This window comes from Cinclus cinclus, chromosome 5, assembly GCF_963662255.1.
Source record: "Cinclus cinclus chromosome 5, bCinCin1.1, whole genome shotgun sequence".
Taxonomy (NCBI): Eukaryota; Metazoa; Chordata; class Aves; order Passeriformes; family Cinclidae; genus Cinclus; species Cinclus cinclus.
In genome coordinates, this window is record NC_085050.1 from 46710163 (window position 1) to 46731912 (window position 21750).

General features: G+C 46.0%; 1 protein-coding gene across 1 annotated transcript; it reads right to left on the reverse strand.

Moving 5' to 3' along the window:
• Window positions 1-508: 508 nt before the first annotated feature.
• On the reverse strand, window positions 509-20253 carry PRAG1 (PEAK1 related, kinase-activating pseudokinase 1). Its single transcript, XM_062493742.1, has 6 exons — window positions 19969-20253; window positions 18349-18821; window positions 16972-18285; window positions 8822-8973; window positions 4819-5552; window positions 509-1546 (listed from the first exon to the last, which is right to left on the reverse strand). Exons 1-6 carry the CDS (start codon window positions 20251-20253, stop codon window positions 509-511), a joined length of 3996 nt encoding a protein of 1331 aa, XP_062349726.1.
• Between the last annotated feature and the right edge of the window lie 1497 nt (window positions 20254-21750).

The following is a 21750-nucleotide window of genomic DNA, read 5'->3' on the forward strand; positions in this document are numbered from 1 at the left end:
GGCTGAAGAACTGATGTCAGGAGCAGGGCAGCTCATCTCTGCCTCGTGTTGGGGTGGAAGAGTAAAAGAAGCCTGCAACTTTTGAAAAATCTTCTTTATTTTCTCCCTTGCAAAGAAGCATTATGTGAATTGCCCTTGCTCCTGAAGAGAACCAGCCACCCATTCATCCCTGCTTCCCACTCCACAGTGTGTTGTTGTTCCCAGGCAAAAAGGCTCTGATTCTTTAGGAGAGGTGGGGATTGGAGGACTGCCCCATAGGCACAGAAATCCAATCAGTACAGTGAGTTCATTAGAAACAAGCATGCACGCAGGCAGGCGTTTATTAGTCCACATTTACCATACCAAAAAGCAAAAATCCCCCAAAATAGGGGTGGGTTCCCAGTTTTGCCTACTTGCAAACTAACAGTGCTGAGGATACTAAACATGCCTTGTGCACTCCAACTGGAGTGTGGGGCAGGAGCTGAACATGCATTCACAGCTGAGATTAAAACCTCTCACACATCCAAGATCAGAGTAGCTGCAGCAGTTTTAATGTGTGCAAGAGAGAGGCTGGCTCAGCAGATGCTAAGTACTGGCAGCATAGCCAGTCCTCTAGTTCAATGCTTCGCTCTGTGTCCACGGCCCTCTCTGCAAACTTCATCATGAGCAGGGCACGCTTCATGTTCATCCAGTTTTGCAGTACCTGGCACAGAGTTTCCTCATGGCTGAGGGGCTGCTCCACGAGGTCTTTTCGGGGCCCCCAAAGCAGACACTGCAGCATCCGCTTGGCCTCGGTAATCCGCACACGCTTGATGGGATCTGCTTCCAGTAGTAGGTGGGCCAGCTGCTGGAGTCCCTGGGAATAGATGGACAGGTTGGGTAGAGCAGGGAGGTCCTCAGGGCTATACTCCTGTTCCCTGAGGTGTACCTTCTCCTCAAAGGGGTTGGGCTGGTGCAGCAGTTCATAGATGAGAATACCAGTCTGAAACTCATCAAATTTCTTGTACTGAGAAGCTGACACAATCTCTGGGGCCAGCCGGGCCTGACTCTTCTTCAGTTTGGAGTCTCCAGTTCCAGTCTTCTGTTTAGCTTTCAAAAAGTTGCTGATGATGAGGCGGGGTAAGTGTTTGTCATCTTTGGCTTTCACACAGCTCATGGGGGGCTTGCACGGCACAAGCAGTAGGTTCTCCAGGCACAGGTCACGATGGATGATGCCATGCTCTTTGAGATGCTCCAAGCCATTGCAGAGCTGGAGGAGCAGAAAGCAAACACGACGTTCATACAGTTCTGGCTTGGCTTGGTGGAGCATCACCGAGTCCCTCACAAAGTCAGCAGTGGTCTGGCTTGGCACCTCGCGGGTGATGACCACCACACAGTTGTGCTCACTGGCAGTGCGGGAGGGATGTAAGCCAGCTCTAGGCATGCTTTTCCCCACATCTGAGGCCAGCAGCATGCTAGAGGGGACAGAGGCTACAAAATGCCCACAGTCCTGCTGGATGTTGAAGTGAACTGGCACTGCAGGGCTACAGTACGAAGCAGCTACCTTGGACTCCTGGGTTTTACAAATCTGTGAAGAGAGATCAAAAGAAAAGTCTCATCAGCCTGTCTCATCAGAGACAGAACAGAGACCAGAAGCTGAGAGGTGGGATGCTAAGCTGTGATTTGCAGATGCTCTGGAAGACAACAGCAGAAGCAGGATCCCTTAAGCATTGGTCCCTTAAGCATTGGTCCCTTAAGCACTTAAAATGATCTCCTAAGTTGAGGATTGTTTCTGTCCTGCAACAGCCAAACCTTAGCCACCAGATGCAATCCTACCATGAATAACTACTGAAGATTTTGTTTCACTGCCAACAGAACCAACAGAGCTTTTATATCACAGATATTGAGATAACATCCTGCAACTTAAGAGACATTCCTGGAGCAAAAAGCAAAGCTTGTGGCAGAAGACATGCTATTTCTATCTCTGGAGATAGTTAACACTCCTGGATGAGGCCCCACGTAATGTGAGGTGACTGTGAGCAGTAGTGCTGTTTGTGGTGAGGGGTGGACAGAGATCTCCAGCACTTTCTTCCCACCTGATTTTTTTCTGGTCCCAAGTCCTGAAGCCACTTTCACATCCTCCTCAACCGTTCCACTTCCTTGTGTCAGCAACTACTCTCAAACCCCTGATCAATGGCTAAGGAAAATCAGCAACAAGCTGTACTCCTCAGCACAGGCAAAAAAAAAAACACCTAAGAGAAAATGGAAACTTACAGCAAGCCTAGAAAGAAGTGAGAGTGCAGCAAACGCTAGGGAGAAAAATGCCTTCTATAATCTGGATTCTCTTTAATCTACATGACTTCTACCTTCATTTTCTTCCATATTTTACGTTTGTACTGCATTGGAGACTCAAACCCAGGTTTATTATAGGACTGTCCATTAGCTTATGGGGCCTTCTGGCACTTCTATTACACTTTTTTCCCCCTATATTTACCAATGTATTTATATGTCATCCACAGGAGTAAGCAACAGGCTGAAACTCAGCATAAAAGGTTCCAAAAGCTGGAGCGTGCCAGTGCCAGTCACAACATGTGTGCAAAATCATAGGAGAAATCAATTTTGCCTCGGAGTTAAAATATACACAAGAATAGACAGGAGCTGAAGAATAGGGCTGCTTTTGTATTCCTCTAGCAAGGGTTTGAATCTGGGCATTTGCAGATAATTCACTCAGATGAGACAATACTGTAGAGATGGGGCATTTCCAATCCCTACTGTACTCTTTTCTAAACAAAAAAAAAATACCCTGACCTGTCTTATTTGTGGAAATATAAGCTTTGGAGAGCTAGGCAGAATGCCGATGAGTGTAGTGGGACCCAGAATGATACAGGAGGTCCCCAAATGTAGACCAGACCTTCCACCCCTCTGGCTAACAAACCTGCTTGTTCCTACTCCCAAAGGAAAGGCATTTAAAGCATAAGAAAAGGGGAAGAATTCCTAGCAAGAGAGAAGACCCTGAAAGAACAACTACAGCCAAATGAATACAGGGAAATCTTCCCCATCCAGTCATTCTTCTTGACTTTGGCTGCCCCAGAGGAATCCTCTCTGCTGAAAGCTCCAAGTAGGAGCCTGGGCTGGCTTAGTCACACACCTCTAGTGGAGAAAGAAGTCAAGGCATGGAGCATATCTTATCTTAATTCCTCTAAAGCCATTTCCAATCTGTTTTATACATAGCCATGTGTGTCTGTGCATAGCTCAAACTCTGGCTCCTGCTTCTCAATAGGCTCCTTGACTCAAGTCTGATCTTCTGCTCATTTTGAGCTCTCCAAGTCTAATTTTAACTAAAGGTCTGTGATCTCTTTCATGTCAAAAAATCTATACAGAAGCCAGGAGGGGGAGCTAGGGATCAGCCAATTGTAAAGTTTCACAATTATTCATTCCCTGCTTTGGCTGCCGAACGGTGGTGGCACACAGGAATCGTATGCATGCACATGGATAAACATATAAACAACATCACTACGCTGGCAGAGTATGGCCTTGTTGCAGTGCTTTGACTTTGTTAAGACAATCTGCAGTGTACCTAGGGCACAGAGTAAGCCCACTTCACACAAAGGACCACAAGTGCAGTCCTGTCAAGAGGATGAAATGTGCTGTTTCTGCCTTGGCAAGAATTCATGTACTACAGTCATAGAGCTGAGCTACCCCACCTAACACAGCAGACAAAAGCAAAGGTGTGGGTGTGCCACAGGGAACTGCAGATTGAAAAGGAGCAGAACAGTTCACTACATAGTTCTTATACTTCAGGAAGAAAGTTGTGATGGATTTAGGTATAACACACAAGAAAAGCTGCAGCTCTGACTGCTGGACTAAGGGTATTGGTGCAAGATCTCATCTAATTCAATTCTGGTTGTTTACAGCCCCCCTGTTGGGTTGATTGTACTTCCTTTAGGATGAACTGGCTTTTAAGCTATGACTTAACTATAACATCCCTCAGGGATGTTTTAAAACAACCTAGAACAACCCTTAGAGTTCAAATGGTAGTAACTATTCAGCAGAGGGGTTTTTTTTCCTTTTTTTTTTCCTTCCTTAATGCATCTCTGACAGTGCTTTTTTGGGAATTACTTTGAAAACAACCTGAGGAATAAGCAGCAGTGAGGTATCCCCAGCATACAGTTGTAACAGAAATTAAAATCTCTGTATTCAGGCAGTAACATAGATCAAGAACCCCAAATCCACAGGATGTCCATGGAACTGGTTGAATATGCTTACTTAGCCAGGTTTCAAAGAGCTGAACTATTGCACCTCAAGTTTCCATTTCAAAACATGTATTCCATGGAGTTACAGGAAAATATTTCAGACCTGACCTTACACAGCATGTCTGGGTCAGCCTTGCATTGTTTAATTGGGATCTGCAGTGTCTTATTGGCTGTAGCTACAAGATCATGTAAGCACTCAGTATCTGGGTCAGATACTTCCACTTAAAAGGCAGGCAGAGGCAAAAATGCCGTCTTTTGAGCAGCCTTTTTTAAGCTTGTGTCATCAGAACCGAATGCCTCTGAGTTTAGAACAGAGTATTTGTACAAAGATGTTTTCAGAGAGAGAAAATGATTGGATTTCAGACCCCTTTAGCAATAAGCTTTATCTGACTGGCATTTGTTACAATGAAAACTCCTCCAAATTAACCTTTGTAAGCAGTAGGGGGAAAGTCCCAATATTGGAAGGGGTTTTGCTTGCCTAACTGCACCTGTGAGAAATAAGAACAGAGAAAACAAGACATTGCATGAGACACCATGTGCTGATAGTGCACACATCTCCACCTAGGAGCTGGAGATAAGCCTGGATACCTCCCAGCTATGGACTTACCTTCACAGCATAGGTAGTAGAAGGATCCTTGGAGCAAGTGGCACAATAATAAATTGCATCCCCCGAGTTGCAGCAGGGTTTGTTGCATGTCAGCTTGAAGAGCGACCAGTTGTTCTCGCTGAAGTGCAGCTCATTCTTCTGCTCCCGCATGAAGCAGTCCTCACACTTGGCGACTAGGCGACGCAGGGACTCAGTGTACAGGGCTCCCAGCTTGCTGTACACCCCCTCCTTGCTGTCGATGTTGCTCAAAAGGTTGTGGAGGCTGGAGGCTGAGGACACCTGGCTGGACACACTGAGCTGCGAGGAGGAGAGGGACTGGAGGTTTCTGCTGGGGCCACAAGCCCCTGTGCTCTTTCCAGTGCTTGAGCCCCAGTAACCGTTTCCTTTGGAGCTTTTCTCCAGGGACTCAGAGGAAGAGAAGGTGCCAGGGCGGTCCCCCAGGCTGGCTTGGTGAATGAAGGTAGGCTCCTCTTGGAGGCACACATTGCTCTCAGAATGGCTGACATTCAGCCTGGGGCTGGCAGCACCAGCTGCTTTGCCTGAAGATGCCTGTCCCCCAAAAAAGCCATCTGGAGAAGACACAGTTCTGATTACTGTCTTCTTCTGGGGCAGAGGGGGTGGACAGCTGGGGGCAGAGGAGGGACCATCCACAGTGGAAACAGGAAGGAAAGGGACAGGGGGAAACACTTGGCTCTCAGCTGGAGAGGGTGAGTGGTTTGGCTCAGATGAGTGTCCTAGGAGATAGCACACACAAGAAGATGCCATGAGTGACCTTTGCAGGCTGAGAGCACAGGTCCTTCTCCATATCCCTGCAACCCCCTAGGCCTTGGCTTGGAAGAAAGCAGAAGCCAAGTTACATGTGAGCACAGTCTTCAGCTATTCATAACTGCAAAGTTTCACAGGAGGGGTTAGTGATTTAATCCAGTTTAATAGAGCAGGTTTTGCAAAGCAGGCTGCAACCAGCCATCCAGAGAAATGCACTTCCCCACCCTTGAAAACCACTCCCCTATGAACTGCATATACAGCAGTAAAAAGGTAGTAGAGGGTAAATATTTAAGCAGTGATGTCATCCACAGGGAGGTAAGAATTAAGCACTTGGTACAAGGACAATATTTTAAACACAGCCTCTCTCACCTGGGAGCTTCCACCCAGTGCTTCAGCAGCAGGGCATGCATAAGGAGAGAGTGATTCATGGCACACAGCTCCAACCCTCTGGCTATACTAGAGCATTCCAAGTATGTCGAACCTCTCCCTCTGGTTCACACTGGGGAAGGGTCGCTGAGCAAGCCTGGGATTTGGGCAATTTCTATCTTGCTGAAAAAACATCTGACCTTCTTCTCCCTCCCCCCCCCACCCCCCCACCCCCCCCCGCTGCCTGTTTCCCAGTTTATTGCAAGACTTCTTTGCTCAGAGGGCAGACTGGCCCCACTACATACCACTAGAACCCAAGCAGCTCTACATACCAAATGGACAAGGATTAGGTTGGGATGGCTGGCTCATTTTGGGCAGCTATAGAAGCTGCTTTCCTACCTGGGCCAGATAGGAGATGGGTAATACATTTACATGCAATTAAAGAAGTGGGACATTAAAAAAAGGACAAAAAGATGATTTGACATTGAAACAAAGAGCATTAATTTCAGGTCATAGAGACAGAAGAAGTGAGGAGTGGAGGGGAAATTAAAGCAAGAGAGACAATAATTTAAACGAATATATCTATGCCACTTGAATGACAAACAGGACTCTACTAACAACTTGCATGCAAGTGTAAACCTTAAAAGGTGAAAAGTGGGGTTTTGCTCTGAGCAAATAGCAAATAGTTTAGCAGATAGCAGGATCTATTGCTTTCTTTAAATCTATTTTCCAAAGCTGCAGAGTGGTACCAAATGACCCCTCCTCCTTGCAAAGCTGCTGCTGAGGGTTCAGCTGCCAGCAGGCACTTCCTCACAGTGACTTTCTGCCTGCTCCAGAGGAATGCCCTGTGGCAGTTTCCATGTCAGCCTGAAGAAGGCACTTGTCTCCTCACAGCTGAAGTGACTCACCGGCAATCACGTAAAACTGCCAAGTGCAGGGGCTCAGGTCCCTGAGCTCCCAGCCTGCTCCACATCACATGAGGTAAGGGCAGATCCCCTGGTTCTCAGCTAGCAGAGTGGATGCTGGCACTGTCTGGCCCTATCCCTCCTCAACAGATTTTGGTAGCACTGTCACTTGTCTCCTCCACTGCCAAGGCTCTCTGTATGTATCTTCTGTAATCTAGCCCATCACACCAACATCACCAGGGGATACACCTCAGGAATGAACAGCACTGATTTCAGCTTCTGCAGGTTTGTCTCCCATACAAGGCTGTTTCAGCAGCCCATTTCTGACAATATGCTCAGAAACAGCTCTGTAGGGAATGTGAATCAGTATATGTCTCTTTTGCCCCAGTGCTTGGTTGCCAAACTATCTGAGTCCTGCTGGACCCTTGCCCCAGATGCATACCTGCATTGCACACCCAGCTGCCCAGCAAGTGACTGCTCTCCAATTTCAGCTGAGAAATATCTGCTGTAACAACTGAGATTCGTGCTCCAAGCTTTAGTGAAAACCCAGACATCCACATCATAATCTAATGGGTCCACAGGAGAGATTCCCTCCATTAAAACCCTGCCAAAAGCCACAGGCAGTGATCATTCAGCATGGCACCTAGTGCCACTTCCATCCACAGGACTTTGACGGAGGATAGAGCCAAGAGAAACTCTTCTGCATGCAGTCCACGAGTACCTCACCAGAGGCATCTCTGCCAGGACATGCAGCTGAATCCCGGTTTCAAGAGACAAGATTTACTTGAGAGAGTCTCAGGAAACAAACATCAGGACTGGAATCTTTGGCAACTAGTCCACGTGCCTAGCCCACAAATGCCAAACTGCTGTTAAATTTTTTAATATGCTGCTAAGGCTCTGCCCCAAGCAGAGGGTAATGAATTAAACTTTCACAACTCTCCTAACAGTGTTCTGCACTTCAGCATGGAGTCCTTCTGCATGTCAAGGACTGAAAATTCCCCCTCCACTTCATATTTTAATATCTGACAGCATAGCAAATTAATTTGAGCTCACTTCACTCAGTGACTGAAGGCACAGCTTCTTGCTTGCATCAGCAAGATAAACTGCATTTGAGTATTCATTTAAAAACTCATCTTTCCCCTGATGAGTTTAAAAAGTTGCTTCCATTAGTAAAGGCAGAGAAATCCTCTTGCCCCTATCATTTTTGACAGCAAATTGCTTCTGTGCCTAGAAAGTAAAGATCCAACAAATTTTGGGGGGTAATTTTTTCTTACACCTGTACAATTTCCTGGCAAGGTCTCACTCTCAGACTCCAAATTAGCAGCAGAAAAATTGAGCTGCCAGAGCTCTGACTCCTAATTTTATTGCTGCACATTGTTGCTCTTGGAAAGACAGAACCTCCACTACATAAAGGTTGCTCTTGCTAAGGAAATACTTTCTGAGCTGCTGAACACGTTAGTGCATGTCTAAGGTACGCACTGATGAGAAAAGTGACTTCATAGTAAGTGTTTTTTAATCTCAGTTAAACGAGTGCAGGCAGATTTTTTGCCCTTAAGAAATAACTGGGAACACAATGAGAAGAAGAGATCACCTTTAGTACAAAACTCCTTCTGGTACTCCTCAAATCTTTGTAGGACTTTCTCTAGCAGGGCTACTTGTGACATTGTGAAATGCATGAAGCGTAAGCAGGATTGTTTTTATATGGAGATTTTATCCAGACCAGAGGAGATCTACAGGGTAAATGATACTGGCATGTGCTGAATGAAAGAGTAACAAGTCTGTGATGTTGGTCTGACTCTGCCACATTCATCTAAAATGCATCTAGCTGCAGAAGGGTAGAATTGGAGAGATAAAGGGTCACTGGGGGAGCTGAGGACTGGATCCTTGTGATCCCTGCTGTGAGGATGCTGTCCCAGCAGTGGGCCTCAGGTACAATGCTGCCTCTCCAGAATGCGGTGGTCACTTACTGCTATCGCTGCCGGTCTGTGTGTCCGAGTCAAGGCTGTCACTGGAGCCAGCCGTGAAGCTAATGTGGGCACTCCTGAAAGGTGGGCTGAGGCTCTCTGCAGAGCTGTTGCTGACTCTCTCCAACTCAGTGTTACTTGGATTCATTTTCAGCCTAGAGAGAGTGAAAGAGAAATCAGGAGACAGATGGCAAAAGGATATCCTACATGCAGTTTTGCATGGAGACTCCAGCTGAGAGCAGCCTTAGTTTGCTCTCTGCCTATCCATATACTGCACAGTCTCTTATAACACCAGACTACCTCATTCCAGTGCACTTTTCTTCTTTCTCCAGTACCTGGGGAATTGCATCCCACAGACTCTGAGCAGGTTATATATTTGCAGTCCCCATGCCAAACTAGCTGTGCTGGAACAGAGAGGGAAAGCTGGTGAGCTAAGAGCATTCAGCTCTACTCTGCACCTCCTTTGCCTAGAACATGTGAGGTCCTGGACCACATCCCATTTTGGCCACTGCCACTTGGAAGTGGGGATTCACCAGTGTTTGCCTTCAACAAAGTTCTCAAGGGAAGGAAGTAGTATCACTCCTCCCATTTTACAGAAGGCTGGTCGAAGCTGTGTGTGAACCCCATTCTTTATGATAGACACACAGGCAGTAGAAGAGTCCATCATCTCCAAACATGCATCACAGTAACAACCAATACCTTACAAAAGAAGAAGCATCTCTGCAGAAAACATGAGCCTACCACACAGTTTTTAATGTAAGACCTACAGTTTTCCATGCAGCTTCCACCTAAAAAAATAAATAATAAACCAGCCATAAACTGGGCTTATAACCTGCTAGGTCATGGTTTAAGTGACCAGTTTAAGTAAGCAGTATTTTTTGCTAAGATAAAGAACTACCTCTGCATTTTCTTATGTTTCTGCCTTAGAAAACAACAGAAACTGTTGAAATCAGGCAGCACAGAAGAGTATAAACACTCCTAGCATTGATACAGTTCCCTCTTCTTGTCAGCCAGAAAACAAAGGTTATCAGTCCACATTTTTTAAGTATAACTGCCAATCTGCTTATAAAATTCAACACATTGATTAAGAATGTAAAAAGGTTAGTGGCAGACTTGTACAGAAGTAAAAGGACTGCCACTGGCTATATTGCTGGAAGGTATCTGGCGTTTCCTGATCAGAAAGCTGAATGGCTGCTGAGAAAGACAAACAAAAGACATGCACATTTTCTTGTCACACCCTGGTCACATGCACGGGACCTCTCCCCATCCCAAACTCCCAAGGACAGCAGACAGATTTTTATTTGATGATTGAGAAATGTTTCATTCATAATCCAGACAAAGACTTACTCTTGTGTCCACACCACCACATGGAGAGCAGAGTGTATGAGAAGCCCGGAAGAAACTTCTGCCAGACTTCCTCATTTGCCTGAGCAGCCTTGGTCTAAAAATACTCGAGGGCTGATGAAAATAAGCTTCTAAAAACCAGTTCAGGTATACTACAGCAGAGACACTGGTCTTCCACCAGTGATGAATTTATCACAGCAAGCCTCTTGGGGATGATTTACAAAACTTCACAATGCGCCACACAAGTCAGTTTAAAACATGAGAGAGGGAGGAAAAGGAAGAGAGGGAGAGTTTGAGGGGTTTAGGTCTGTTATGATTAATGCTGTTGAAAGCAACCAACCGCACTTAAACTTTTTTTTTTTTACTATAAAGATATAACTTTATCCTATAACTTTCTCAGATGTTTAACATTTAGTAATTTGGGTGGAAAAAACACAAGGGTGCACACCCATGGCAGAACGCTGTCTGACCCAGCAAGAATCAAAGGAGCATTTGAATCCATCACTAAAGAAGACTTAGCAAGATATTCAGTCTTGATTCACACAGATGAGATGTTTTCTAACACATTCCTTCCCCCAGCCCTCCCAAAAACTTGGTGCATTTCTATTTCTTTCCCATCACTAAACACAAACTCACAGAGCTGCCTTACCATTCCCGCACTCAGAAAGAGATGAGACTTTGCTCTGTGCAGTCCAAGGTCCGCTGTGTGCAGCCACACCTATTCCTCCAAGCAACGCTGTGCTGGCCAGAGCCGTGCTGGCTGCTGCCCTTGCTGCACTCAGTGACTTGGTGAAGTCAGATCCAGAAAGAGCCCTGTTTCCTCCCTGCACAGCCGTGACTGATGTAAAGCGCTGTTCCTGAATAGGTGCACCGAAATAGAAATTGTTTGCCGCTTAAATGATATCCTGCTCTTGTTTCAGATGTTACAGCCAGGCCAGCTAATACCTCATGGAAATACCTCTGCCTCACAACTCCCTCTTTTCCTATGAGCTGCTTGAAGCCCAGGGTGCAGCCTGCACAGATCAAAATACCACACACTCTACCAAAGAACTACTAGTGAAAACTTGCTAAGGTCAAACTCTCCCATTTCAGTAAAATTCCACCCCAAGAGCTGAACAGCTCATTGTTGGAATAGCCTGTGGAACCCTGACTTACAGCTAAACCAAATATCTCCTGCTTTGCTAGTGTTCCTTCCACCTCATCTGAGAGCAAGGGCACAGGTGGCTATTTTCTTTCTTGCCCTTTTCACCAAAAGTTATTGGAAATCACCAAAGGATGTTGAAAATAAAGACTACAATCTTAAACCCAAAGAAAATACTGGGTTTGTGCCCTGCACCACTAACTTATAAGCATCTGTGGGCTACACTCCTCTTCAGAAAGAAGTAATAGTAGTTAATTTACATAAATTTAAAAATGCCTACTCAGCACCTAAAACATAACAAGCAACTTCAAGAGCAGCGCCAGAGCCTCAATCATGTGCCTGTGCATAAAGAACAGGTGACAAGAGTAGCTCTCCCAATCTAATAACCTAAACCCACAGGATTTCACAGATTTTCAGCTCTCCAACTATTCTGGTAGCTTTAAATACACTTCAGTTACTCAACATCCTCCATGCAACAGCCTTGCATATTCAGTCAACCCTTCAAGTTCCCTATTTCCAAGTTTTCCCATCATAAACAATTTCATTCAGCTGACTTTCCACATGATTCTCACAGTCCTGCCTAAAACAAATAAAGATTGGAAAGAGTGGTCTTGTAAAAAAACACACCAAAACAAAACAAAATCCCCCAAACCCACCAACAGTTTGGATTCTTATTATTGAAGAGGGACACTGTTCATTTCCCTTGTCTCATGTTTTACCTCTGGTCAGGGCCTGCTTCAGCTTTCTTGTGTTTCAATTTGACCAGTAGCCATGTGTACACTTTCACATTTTTTAACACAACAGAGTCCTACCTAATGCTGCCATGGGACTCCAGCATCACCAACTGCATGCTTTGCACTTCTCAGACAGTGGAGATAGGCACCAAAGCTTGCCTCCCCTAATTGCAGAAGACACACATGGCTTGGGATATTGCCCCAGGAATCCCTGGACTTTGGACATACCTTCAGCTTGAATTTCCTGTCTCAGATTTGACACGAAGATATGGTTACTTTCCACAAGTGTAAGGGCAGGTTTTCAGAGCAGGAGGCCCTTCAGACAAAAAAGCTGCCAGGCTCCCGCTTGCTCCTTTCCCATATCCATCCCACAGGCAGCCTGCTGGCAGCACTGGAGGATGTGCATGGTACCTCTGCTCTGCACAAAGCCATGGTCACTCTGCAAAGCCATCACGGCGGTCTCCCAGCCTTGCTATGCCAGCAGGAGGATGACACTCCTCCTCAGCACAGATGACAGGACTGAACAAATAACAGAGATGCTGATCTTTATAAATCATGCGACAGAGGAACAAGGAGAGGAGAAGAGAGCAGACAACTCACGCAAATCACCACACAGCAAACTGCACTCCAAGAGGCATTTGGTGATAATGTCAACAAGACACTCCCTCCCAGTATAAAATAACGGAACTTATGTACAGAAGAGAGAAAGGCCAGACTGCATTACAGCATCAAACCTAATATATGGCTAGGCATAATTATTACACAAGCGGAAGCACCATTGTACCATATGCTTGTCTATCATGAAACCTGAATAATTATATCTTCCTCCTCTTGCCACTTGCTGTTTCTTCCAGCATCTTCCTCTGGCTGCAGAGGGAAGTTAAAACCCAGTACACAGGAGCTTACATCTGAAGCTTAGATTTGTACTTATCCTTCTGTTATCACCTGGCAAATGTGGAGAAAACTGAGGTAAGGGAAAGAAAGGATTCTGAAGAACTCCCAGCTTTGTTCAGAGGGATACACTGCTCCTCCCAGCATCAGAGGTGCTTTATGTAGCACAGGTTAAGTTGAAATGAGGGTTTGGAGTCTGGAGGTACACAGGAAAATTCAGACAAGGCACAGAACTAAGATGGTAGGTGGGTCAAAAATTAAATGAATAAAAAATCACTGCATACTCTGATGCAGCGAAGAAGGTAAAGAAGCTAATTTCAATTTCCAACTCTGTGCTTTCTTTAGTGGTAAGACAGGAAATACACAGAAGAGTGAATAACTTTAATTTTAAAAGACACAAACTGTCCTAAAAGATAAGCTGATAGATCACAACCTTTTAGGCCAGTGTGTTTTGTCACCAGGACACACCCTAGCGCTGAGCTCCAAGGAGAAATGGGTGCTTCAGGAACATTAAGAAAAGAGGAATATTCCGCCTCAGGTACAGTTGCAGCTCTGTCACAGACTGATTTCTGGCAAGGAACACACAGCACAGCCCCACCAGCCAGCACCACCTCTCCAGCAAGAAACAAACCTGTCTCTTTTCCTGGTGATCCAGTTCCCAACACCTGGCTCTTCTCTTGGTAATCCAATTCCCAGCATTGCAGTTTTTCTGTAACACTCCTGTGCTCTATGTCCTCCTGCAGCAAGCAATGGCAGTAGCACCAGAACAGGCAATCTTGGCACTCTTCAGGCTCTTTCTTCCTGGCTACATTCAGCAATGACACATGTGGGGAAGTACTGTGCTGCACCTTTGCTACCCCACGTAGGCACACACAGAAAATTTCAGAAGCCTATTTTGGCATTGCCTTTTGAAGGTGGCACTAATTGTGATAAAAACAGCTCCAGATGCAAAACAGCATCACTGTTTTCTTTCTTTAAGAGGCTGATGAAAATCAGCCTCTTTCTTTCTTTAAGAGGCACATGAAATAAATTAGCCATCAAGGTTTTGGAGGCTAAAAGAAACCATGAGGATCATTTAAGCCTGATCCTCTGCATAAGAGAGACATACATTTCAGCAAAGATTTATTCCTCCTGCCAAGAAAATAAAGGCCATACTAGGGCATTTTAAACCAAAGAGCATTAAATCATCATTGCACATACGTGTCCTGGGGATCCTAGTCTCCCTGGTGAGCTCCTTCCCCAGCCAACCATTTTCCCAGCTTTTGGAATAAGACCAGCCACCATCTTCCCTTTCCAGTCTTTACCCCCTTGTAATTATACTTACTTGTTTGTTTGGTCTGAAACAGGATAACATCTATAACCTTTCAAACAAGCAGAAAAAGAAGATTCTATGAAGAAACAGCTGCAAGAGATCCAGAGTAGCTTTACAGAGGACAAAACAGGCACAAATTCATTATTTTCCTTTTTTTGTGACAACTTTTAAACCTCCCTGAAATCGCTCTTTCTGCCATCCTAAGAGACAGCTTACTTCCAAACCAGAGCTTCCTCAGTCTCTGGAAGGACTTTACCCTGTAAAAATTTTTTCCCCTCATAATTGTTAAAGCCAAGATGAAGAAAACAAAATCTAGAGTCACTTTTTCTTTCTCTGCTTTGTAACTATTCAAACACACATTCAAGTTTTCCTTAAAATAGGCAATTAAATTTCATTAGGAAAGTCAAACAGGCAAACTTAATTTTCCAGCATTAAATCAAATGCCTTGCTGCAGCTTCAGATCTATAAGGAAAAAGGATGGTTACATGCCTTTCCTGCAGCTGAGATGAACCCTCATCTGCTAAGCCCCCAGCACCAAGCCTGTGTCGCAACCAGGTATACACTGGCTTCACCCCCATCTGCCAAAGGAGCCTTTGCAGTTGAGCCACCAGGGAATGTCCTGGGCAGAGGCATTCTGTCTGTATGAGAAGTACATAAGCGTAACAGAAGGATCAGTGGTTCTTCCATCAAGGACGTGTTCACAGGCTTCCTGGACTAGGAGAGTGCCTCAGATGGATGTGCCTCAGAGTCATCTTTGTGATTCTGCTTCTTCAGGTATTTGGCTGTAGCACAGGACAAATGGAGGGGATGTTCCTCCAGCAGCAGGCCATAGCCCGAAGCTGCAACAACTGCCCAGGGTGGCACAGTGCCACCATGGCGATTTTACCAGCTGTGCATGCAGCTACCCCTCCCACTGCCTTGGTTCCTGTGTTGACACACTCAGTGCAGCCACAGTTTTGCTTGAGACAAAAACAAAAGCACCCTCAAAGCAAAGAAACAAAGCAAGGCTTGCAAACCCTGAGTCTAATCAGATCACTCCTTACTACTTCTGAGCCAGCTGGGCTTTGGCTTCAGTAGCTGGAAGCAGGACTAAGTTCTTTTGAGTAAGGTGCCCCACAGCTCAGCTACAGGCATCAAGGCCTTTGGGAGACAAATACCTGTAGCACAATCTGCCCTTCAGCCACAGGGGGTAACCAACAACTACCTCAATCTGGCAGGATTTACAGCTCTGCTGGAGATCCCAGTCATGGATGCCACATGTTCCCCAACCTCAGTTTTTCTGCCTGCTTTCATATAGGCTTTCTAGCACACAGATGCTTTCATCAGGATGACTCAAAAGCAACTGTTAGAACTGGCACAGCCCAATCACACCAGGAGCATGAAATAGCCCCTCAAAGGGGCAGAAAATGCTCCACACTCCTCTGGTGTCATAACACCAAAATGGAGGACAAGAGCAAATAATCTGTGTGCTCATTTGTTTGTGGGCCTTTTGTTTCCTCTGACTCCAGCAGGGATGTGGCATCACAGCAGGAAGTCCAGCATTAAGGAGAACTAAAGTCACTTGCTCATCTCTTCCCTTCCCTTGAGAAACCTCATTTGTTCACCTCTTGGTCAATTTAAAACACTAGTTTCCTGGGCTAGCCAATCCCGAAACACATTGAAAATTCAGTCTCAACCTGGAGGTCAGTGAATTCTACATGCAAGCTCAACCATGGACCCCAAGACCAAGTTCTCCTCCAAATATACATCCCTTCTTCTCTTGACTTTCAAATCAAGGAGCTGGAGTCAAATCTGTTGTGCAATGCACAGTTTCAGGCAGCAAAATTGCTACATACAATAAAGCAAGTACAGGAAACCTACAAAAGGCAAAAGTATCCTTCCCTAGTATGCTCAGACAACATAATTAATGGAGAGAAAAACAAATTTTCTTCCCTGATTTGACCTTCATTTTATTTCTTTTTTTTTTTTTTTTTGGTGATGCACACAGCTACAGATACTAAATGCACACAAAGTATTGTAAGTCTGAGGGGTTTTCTAAACTGCTTAGCAGGGCTATTTCCTTACCAGATAGACACCTCCCTCACTTTTTTCTAGGGTCTACAGTTGCCTGCAAACCTGACTTCCAGGAAAGCAGACAGCAGAAGATTGCCTGAAGCCAGGTGGCTCCCACACATAACAAGGCCATATAGAGCAAGTTCCAATTACCTGCTTGCAGGCAAGTAGCCCTGCCTGGGAAACTGCAGCTTTGAGAGTTCACCTTGAAAGCAGAAAGTCATTAGAGCCAAACTGAAAATGTTGATTTTGGAGGCCCTTGTTATTAGCATCAAGAAAAGTTGCCCAGTCCAACCTACAATTAAAGATTGCAACCCCAGGTTTTCTATGCTATTCAACATCAAGGAACTGCCAAGACAGAATGAATCTAACCTGGGAAATACCAGCCATTCTGGGCATGGACCTTTTTCTCACTTGAATATTGGGATTAAGGTCATACCTTGCATCCCTGAAGCGTTCTTACAAGTGCACATTACATTCCTACCAAGACTTTGCAAAGATCAGACAGATTTTCAGAGTAAAAAGATAAATAGCTTTTCAGCTGTGCAGTCACCTCCCATGCTCCTGAAAGCCCACCTTTGGACAGAAAAGGAGTAAAAAAGAATGGGAAGCACTTCCTAGTCAATGAACTCCAGCAGCAACCATCCCAATTGCAAAGGGTTAATAAACTACCATGCACAGACTCATGGAGGTGTACCTAGACTGTTTTTTCGGTGGCGGTGGCGGTGCAAACTCCACACCATTGCTCTTGTCTTTAGGGAAACCAAAGGAGAAAGAAGATTTGGTCATCCCAGTCTGGCTCTCCAGTATCAGGCCACCGTCCACAAATTCAGAACCAGCTCTTCCACTCTCAGCTCCTACTGTCCACAGGTGGTTTAAAACCCCTTCCTCCTCCTCTTGCTCCTCCTCCTCTATTTGGCACTGCTTGGTCCACAATGGGTTACAATATTTCTGCCTCCTGTCATAGGATGAGCCTGCCACGCCTCTACTGGACTCCACAGAGACCCCATTCACATGAGTGCAGGGAGAAGGGGTCATCCCAAAGGCACCTGTATCAGTACAGCTCCTTGGCAGCAGCTGAGCACCAGCTCCATCGTGGCTGTTGTCATCACCAAACCTTCCCACATGGGAGCTGACTGGGGGCATACATCTCCCCTCACTGCCCGGCTGTCTGTTTCTGGACATCTTTGGGGGGATGGCTGGACTCTCAGTAAGTGAGGTCTTCACAGGAGCTGCCAGATGAAATCTTGTGCTGTTTTCATGCCCAGATGCTTGAAAAATCTGTCCAGACTCAATAGCAGGTGATGAAGTCCCAAAATCAGAGTGGGAAGTGGGGCTGATACATGGCCACTGAACTCCTACTGCTGAGTCAGGGCTGCTGAGGAATATTGTCTTGTGATCATCCTCAGTGTGTGCTGTCATTATAGTTATCTTTGCTGCAACCTGGCCAGTGGAGTCTTGGTGTTCCTTCTCACCTCCCAAAACCCAGCCACTATCCCTCCACAACCAATCAGCTTTCTCCTTGGCAGTGCCGTGGACCAGCTTCTCTGCTTCTGCCTGGCTGCCAACAGCCTTCAGCTGTGCCTTTCTCCGCTTGGTGCTCTCAGCATAGATGGGATCACCATGAGCTGGCTCAGTAAGGCGAGGGCACTGAGGCTCCACCAGAGCCTCCTGAGGGGTGCTTGAACCCTCTGTGCAGAGGCCTCCAGTGACAAAGGGCTCCCCAGGGAGAGGTAAGTCCTGCAAGTCCTCATCCTCCTGGGACAAAGCAAAGGCAGCTGCCTTGCAGCTCCCTGTGCTCTCAGGGAGGGTGGCAGGCTTGGTGTGGAGAGATAGGTTTTTCCTCTCTGAACACAAGGCATAGGGAAGAGGATCTCTCTGGTCTTTCGTGATGCAAAAGGCCACATTCACAGCTTTGTGCTCCTCTTCGCTGAACTTGACTGCCCGGCCTCTTGGCCTTGGAGTCTCTGGAGCATCCCGCAGCCTCCATCTGCTGGGAGTGTGACTCTCCCTCTCACACTGTGCAGTCTTTTCCTCTGTGCAACACAGCTCCCACGGGATGGGGTGCTCTTTGAGGCAGTTTGTGATTGAACAGTACTCACCCCCTTCACTTTCAAAGATAGAGGAGATGTGACCACAGTCACACCCTGAAGGGAGCACTGCTCCTTCTCTAGCTTGGGAAGTAGTGTTTCTGCTGGAATTAGTGGTGCTTCTGTCCCTCAAGGTAGACAGATTAGGGCAGGGGACCTGATGAGGCAGTGCAAATTTGTCTTTAACTCTGTCCTCCTGCTTGTCCACCTCATCCACAAGTACCAAGCTGTGGATGGAGACGTTTCTCTCCACTTGACTCTCCAGACCATGCAGACCCACCATGGAATAGCTGGGAGGACAGCAAGACAAGCAGTCATTGGGCTGGTTGTGAAGGAAGGGCTTTCTCACATCACCACTGGCAAAATTGTCAAGGCAAATGCACTGTGCATCTCCTGATTTCAGGAGGAGTTGCTTGCCAGAAATCACACCCCAACTGACCTGTATGGGTCAAAAAGTACAAATGCCCTGTCAGAACATGCATATGCAAAATGAAAGACAAAATTCAAACAAACCCACAAACTGCAAAAACAAAAGCCCAGCTCTGCAGAACAGTACTCTGGAATTCACCATCTATTTTGCTGTGCTCACCCCACCACTAATTTCCACAAACCTTTCCTGCTAAAACTACACTTGTCATATTTTCTGGACCATTTGTAATCCTTGCACTACCAACAATGGCAATGCACTGGAATAAGGCATTCTCCTTTCTCTTCCTATGGGTTTGCTGCCAGAAACATGTCCAACCTGTCATCCTGTCTGTGAATCACTGTGCAATTAAAGATTCAGAGAGCAAAGGAATATTTTCACCTCTCTCGGCTTATTTTCATTTCATTTCGAACTGCTCCAGAGTGTGTGACTCCAGAACAAAGACATAGACTATTACAGGTGATCCTGGGATAACAGTTTGGCCATGCTCAGAAGTAGGGATTGGGGAGCCTGCATGCCAAATCTGCATGCACAGATCAAAGGTCACAAAAAATGGCAGCTTGCACTTGTGTGCCCTTCACACCTTAGAAGAAAAGAAAGGGACAGCAGCTGGAGGCTGAGAGAGCTGGTGAGCCCTGACTCACCTCTGGGGCATGGGGAAATAGGAGCACACCTATGCCACAGACAGTGGGGCAGCAGCCTGTTCATCACTCTGCTGAGGCACTGCTGGTATCAGCTGGTCAGGGCGAGGAGCTACACCCACAGAATTACTGCTCTGGCAAAGATTGGTAGGAAAGAGTAGGAAGGCAAGGCACTTTCTTCCTCACCCATAAAGACCATGGATCCAATCAGCAATGACTGCAACCAGACAAGACATCATTTCAGTAAAACTTTCCAGGAAAATAACCTGCATCCTCATTTAAAAAACAGAAGTTCCTAAACAAACAATGTATTTTTAAGCTCCCCTGCACATGACTTGTGAGCAACAGCTCATTCAGCTTCACCCAAAGATAGACTGAAAAACCAATATATGACTTTAAGACCTGAGTCAAGACCAGAAGGAAAAACAAAGGGAAGGAAACATTTGTAACAGATATTCCTAGCACTCCCAGGATAGTTAAGTAAGGGGAAGTCATGCTTTGACTGGATTAATCATTACCTGTGACAGCTCTGCATTCATATTCACATCTGCCCACATGTCAGAAACATCCGAGTTTATCATTGTTGGCTTCACAGCAATTGTTGGCTTTGAGAAGTGGGAAGTATTTAGACCACCTTCTTCCAACACAAGGCTCTCGGGCTTGGTCCTAGCTCCATCTGGGATCACACCACAAGCTCCTACGTCTGGTGGTGTTTGCAGCCGATGGGAACTCTTTAGGTTGAAGCAGTTTTTGCAGGACCCAGGCTTCCAAATGTTCTCCACAAAGTCATTGCACACAGACATCTTCAAATCCTTTTGGGTCAGACTGAGAGCTCACTGCGTCTTCTGCACAGCCCTCCAGTGCTCATTTTGCATTTGTTCCTGAGCCACTCGAAAGGACCACCTAGTCATCTGGAAAAGCACAACACTGTCTGATTAGCTTGATTATGCCCCCAAGTGGGAAGATTTTTAATAGGACAGGTGATAATTACACTTGCTCTGCCTTCATCACAAAGACATATTATTTACAAGGCTTTTTTTGTGTAGCTAATGCCCACACAATCACTTGAAAAGTCTCAACTTCTAAGCATAGCTCTGTAATAGAGAAGACATCTAGTGAGCAGCATTCCAATGTGATTTAATTCCCTGCTTAATCAGCGTGTATAACCAGCCTCATGCAAGGTTTAAATCAAGGGTAAAGAAAAGGAGTCTTGGAAATAGATGTTCACAGCCCCACAAGCAGAGCCCAACAGGAAAAATTTCTTCTCCAAAATGGCATCCTCTCTATGGAAAATAAAAAGGCCTGGAGACATAAGGACCAGAATCACAGACTGTGTAACCAAGGGGACCAGCAACTACCTTCCTTCACCCAGAAGCACCACTGTGATTACTACCGTGGTACACAAAGGCTCCTCTCCCACCCAGAAAAAGGCAATCAGCAAGGCTGGGGCTGGCACTGATTTGAGCAAGTGTCTGGCAGAATGCTCTTGTTTGCCAAGAGCCACAAATAGTGGCTCTAGAGTGTCAGCTCGCTGAAATGATTCATTGCAAGGGAAGAAATGTTTTGCTCTTGGATTACTTATAGACAAAGATTCCTTTCCATCTTCCTTCCCCAGGAGGGAAATGCCCCAGGAACAAGACATTCCTGCATTCCTGTATCCCCTTCCCCACCATCCCCCTCCTGGCCAGCCAGGTCTGATTGCATTCTAGCCAGTAGCTAGATACCTGGAACTAACAATTTTAGAGATACTTCTGAGGAGGACTCCCACAAAGATGGATTAATCCACATTGGATTAGGAAAGAAGATCAGACAGAGAATGCAGACGACTCTTATGGGTGTCAGGATTCAAAATTCCCCCACGTGGTTTCATACAGTCTTTCCTCATCTAACCAAGTTTAGGTCATCATCTCCTGGCCAGCTGATCCTCAGGTAAACTGAGGCCCCTTTCCTGAGGGTCTCCAAGTGAACAGGCACTTCTATACTCCAATCCTGGAGGCACATGAGCAAAATTTACCAGCTTGATCCTTAAGCACTTCCTTCACGTAAGCATACTGGAACACCACCAGAGATATGGACACTTTTGCAATAGCATGCACCCCTAAAACAACTTGCAGTGCAGTAAAGAGTCTTGCATCTGGGCTCAGAGATGCCCTGGCCAGCCCCTCCAACAGCCACCCACACTGCATGGCATTAAGGCAGACAACAAATAAGAGACGGTGTGGGACAAAGTGAAGGGGAAGAGAACCACTCACCACAAGCATCATCGAATTCAAGTGCCACCTATGGGAAGGGTGTCTTTG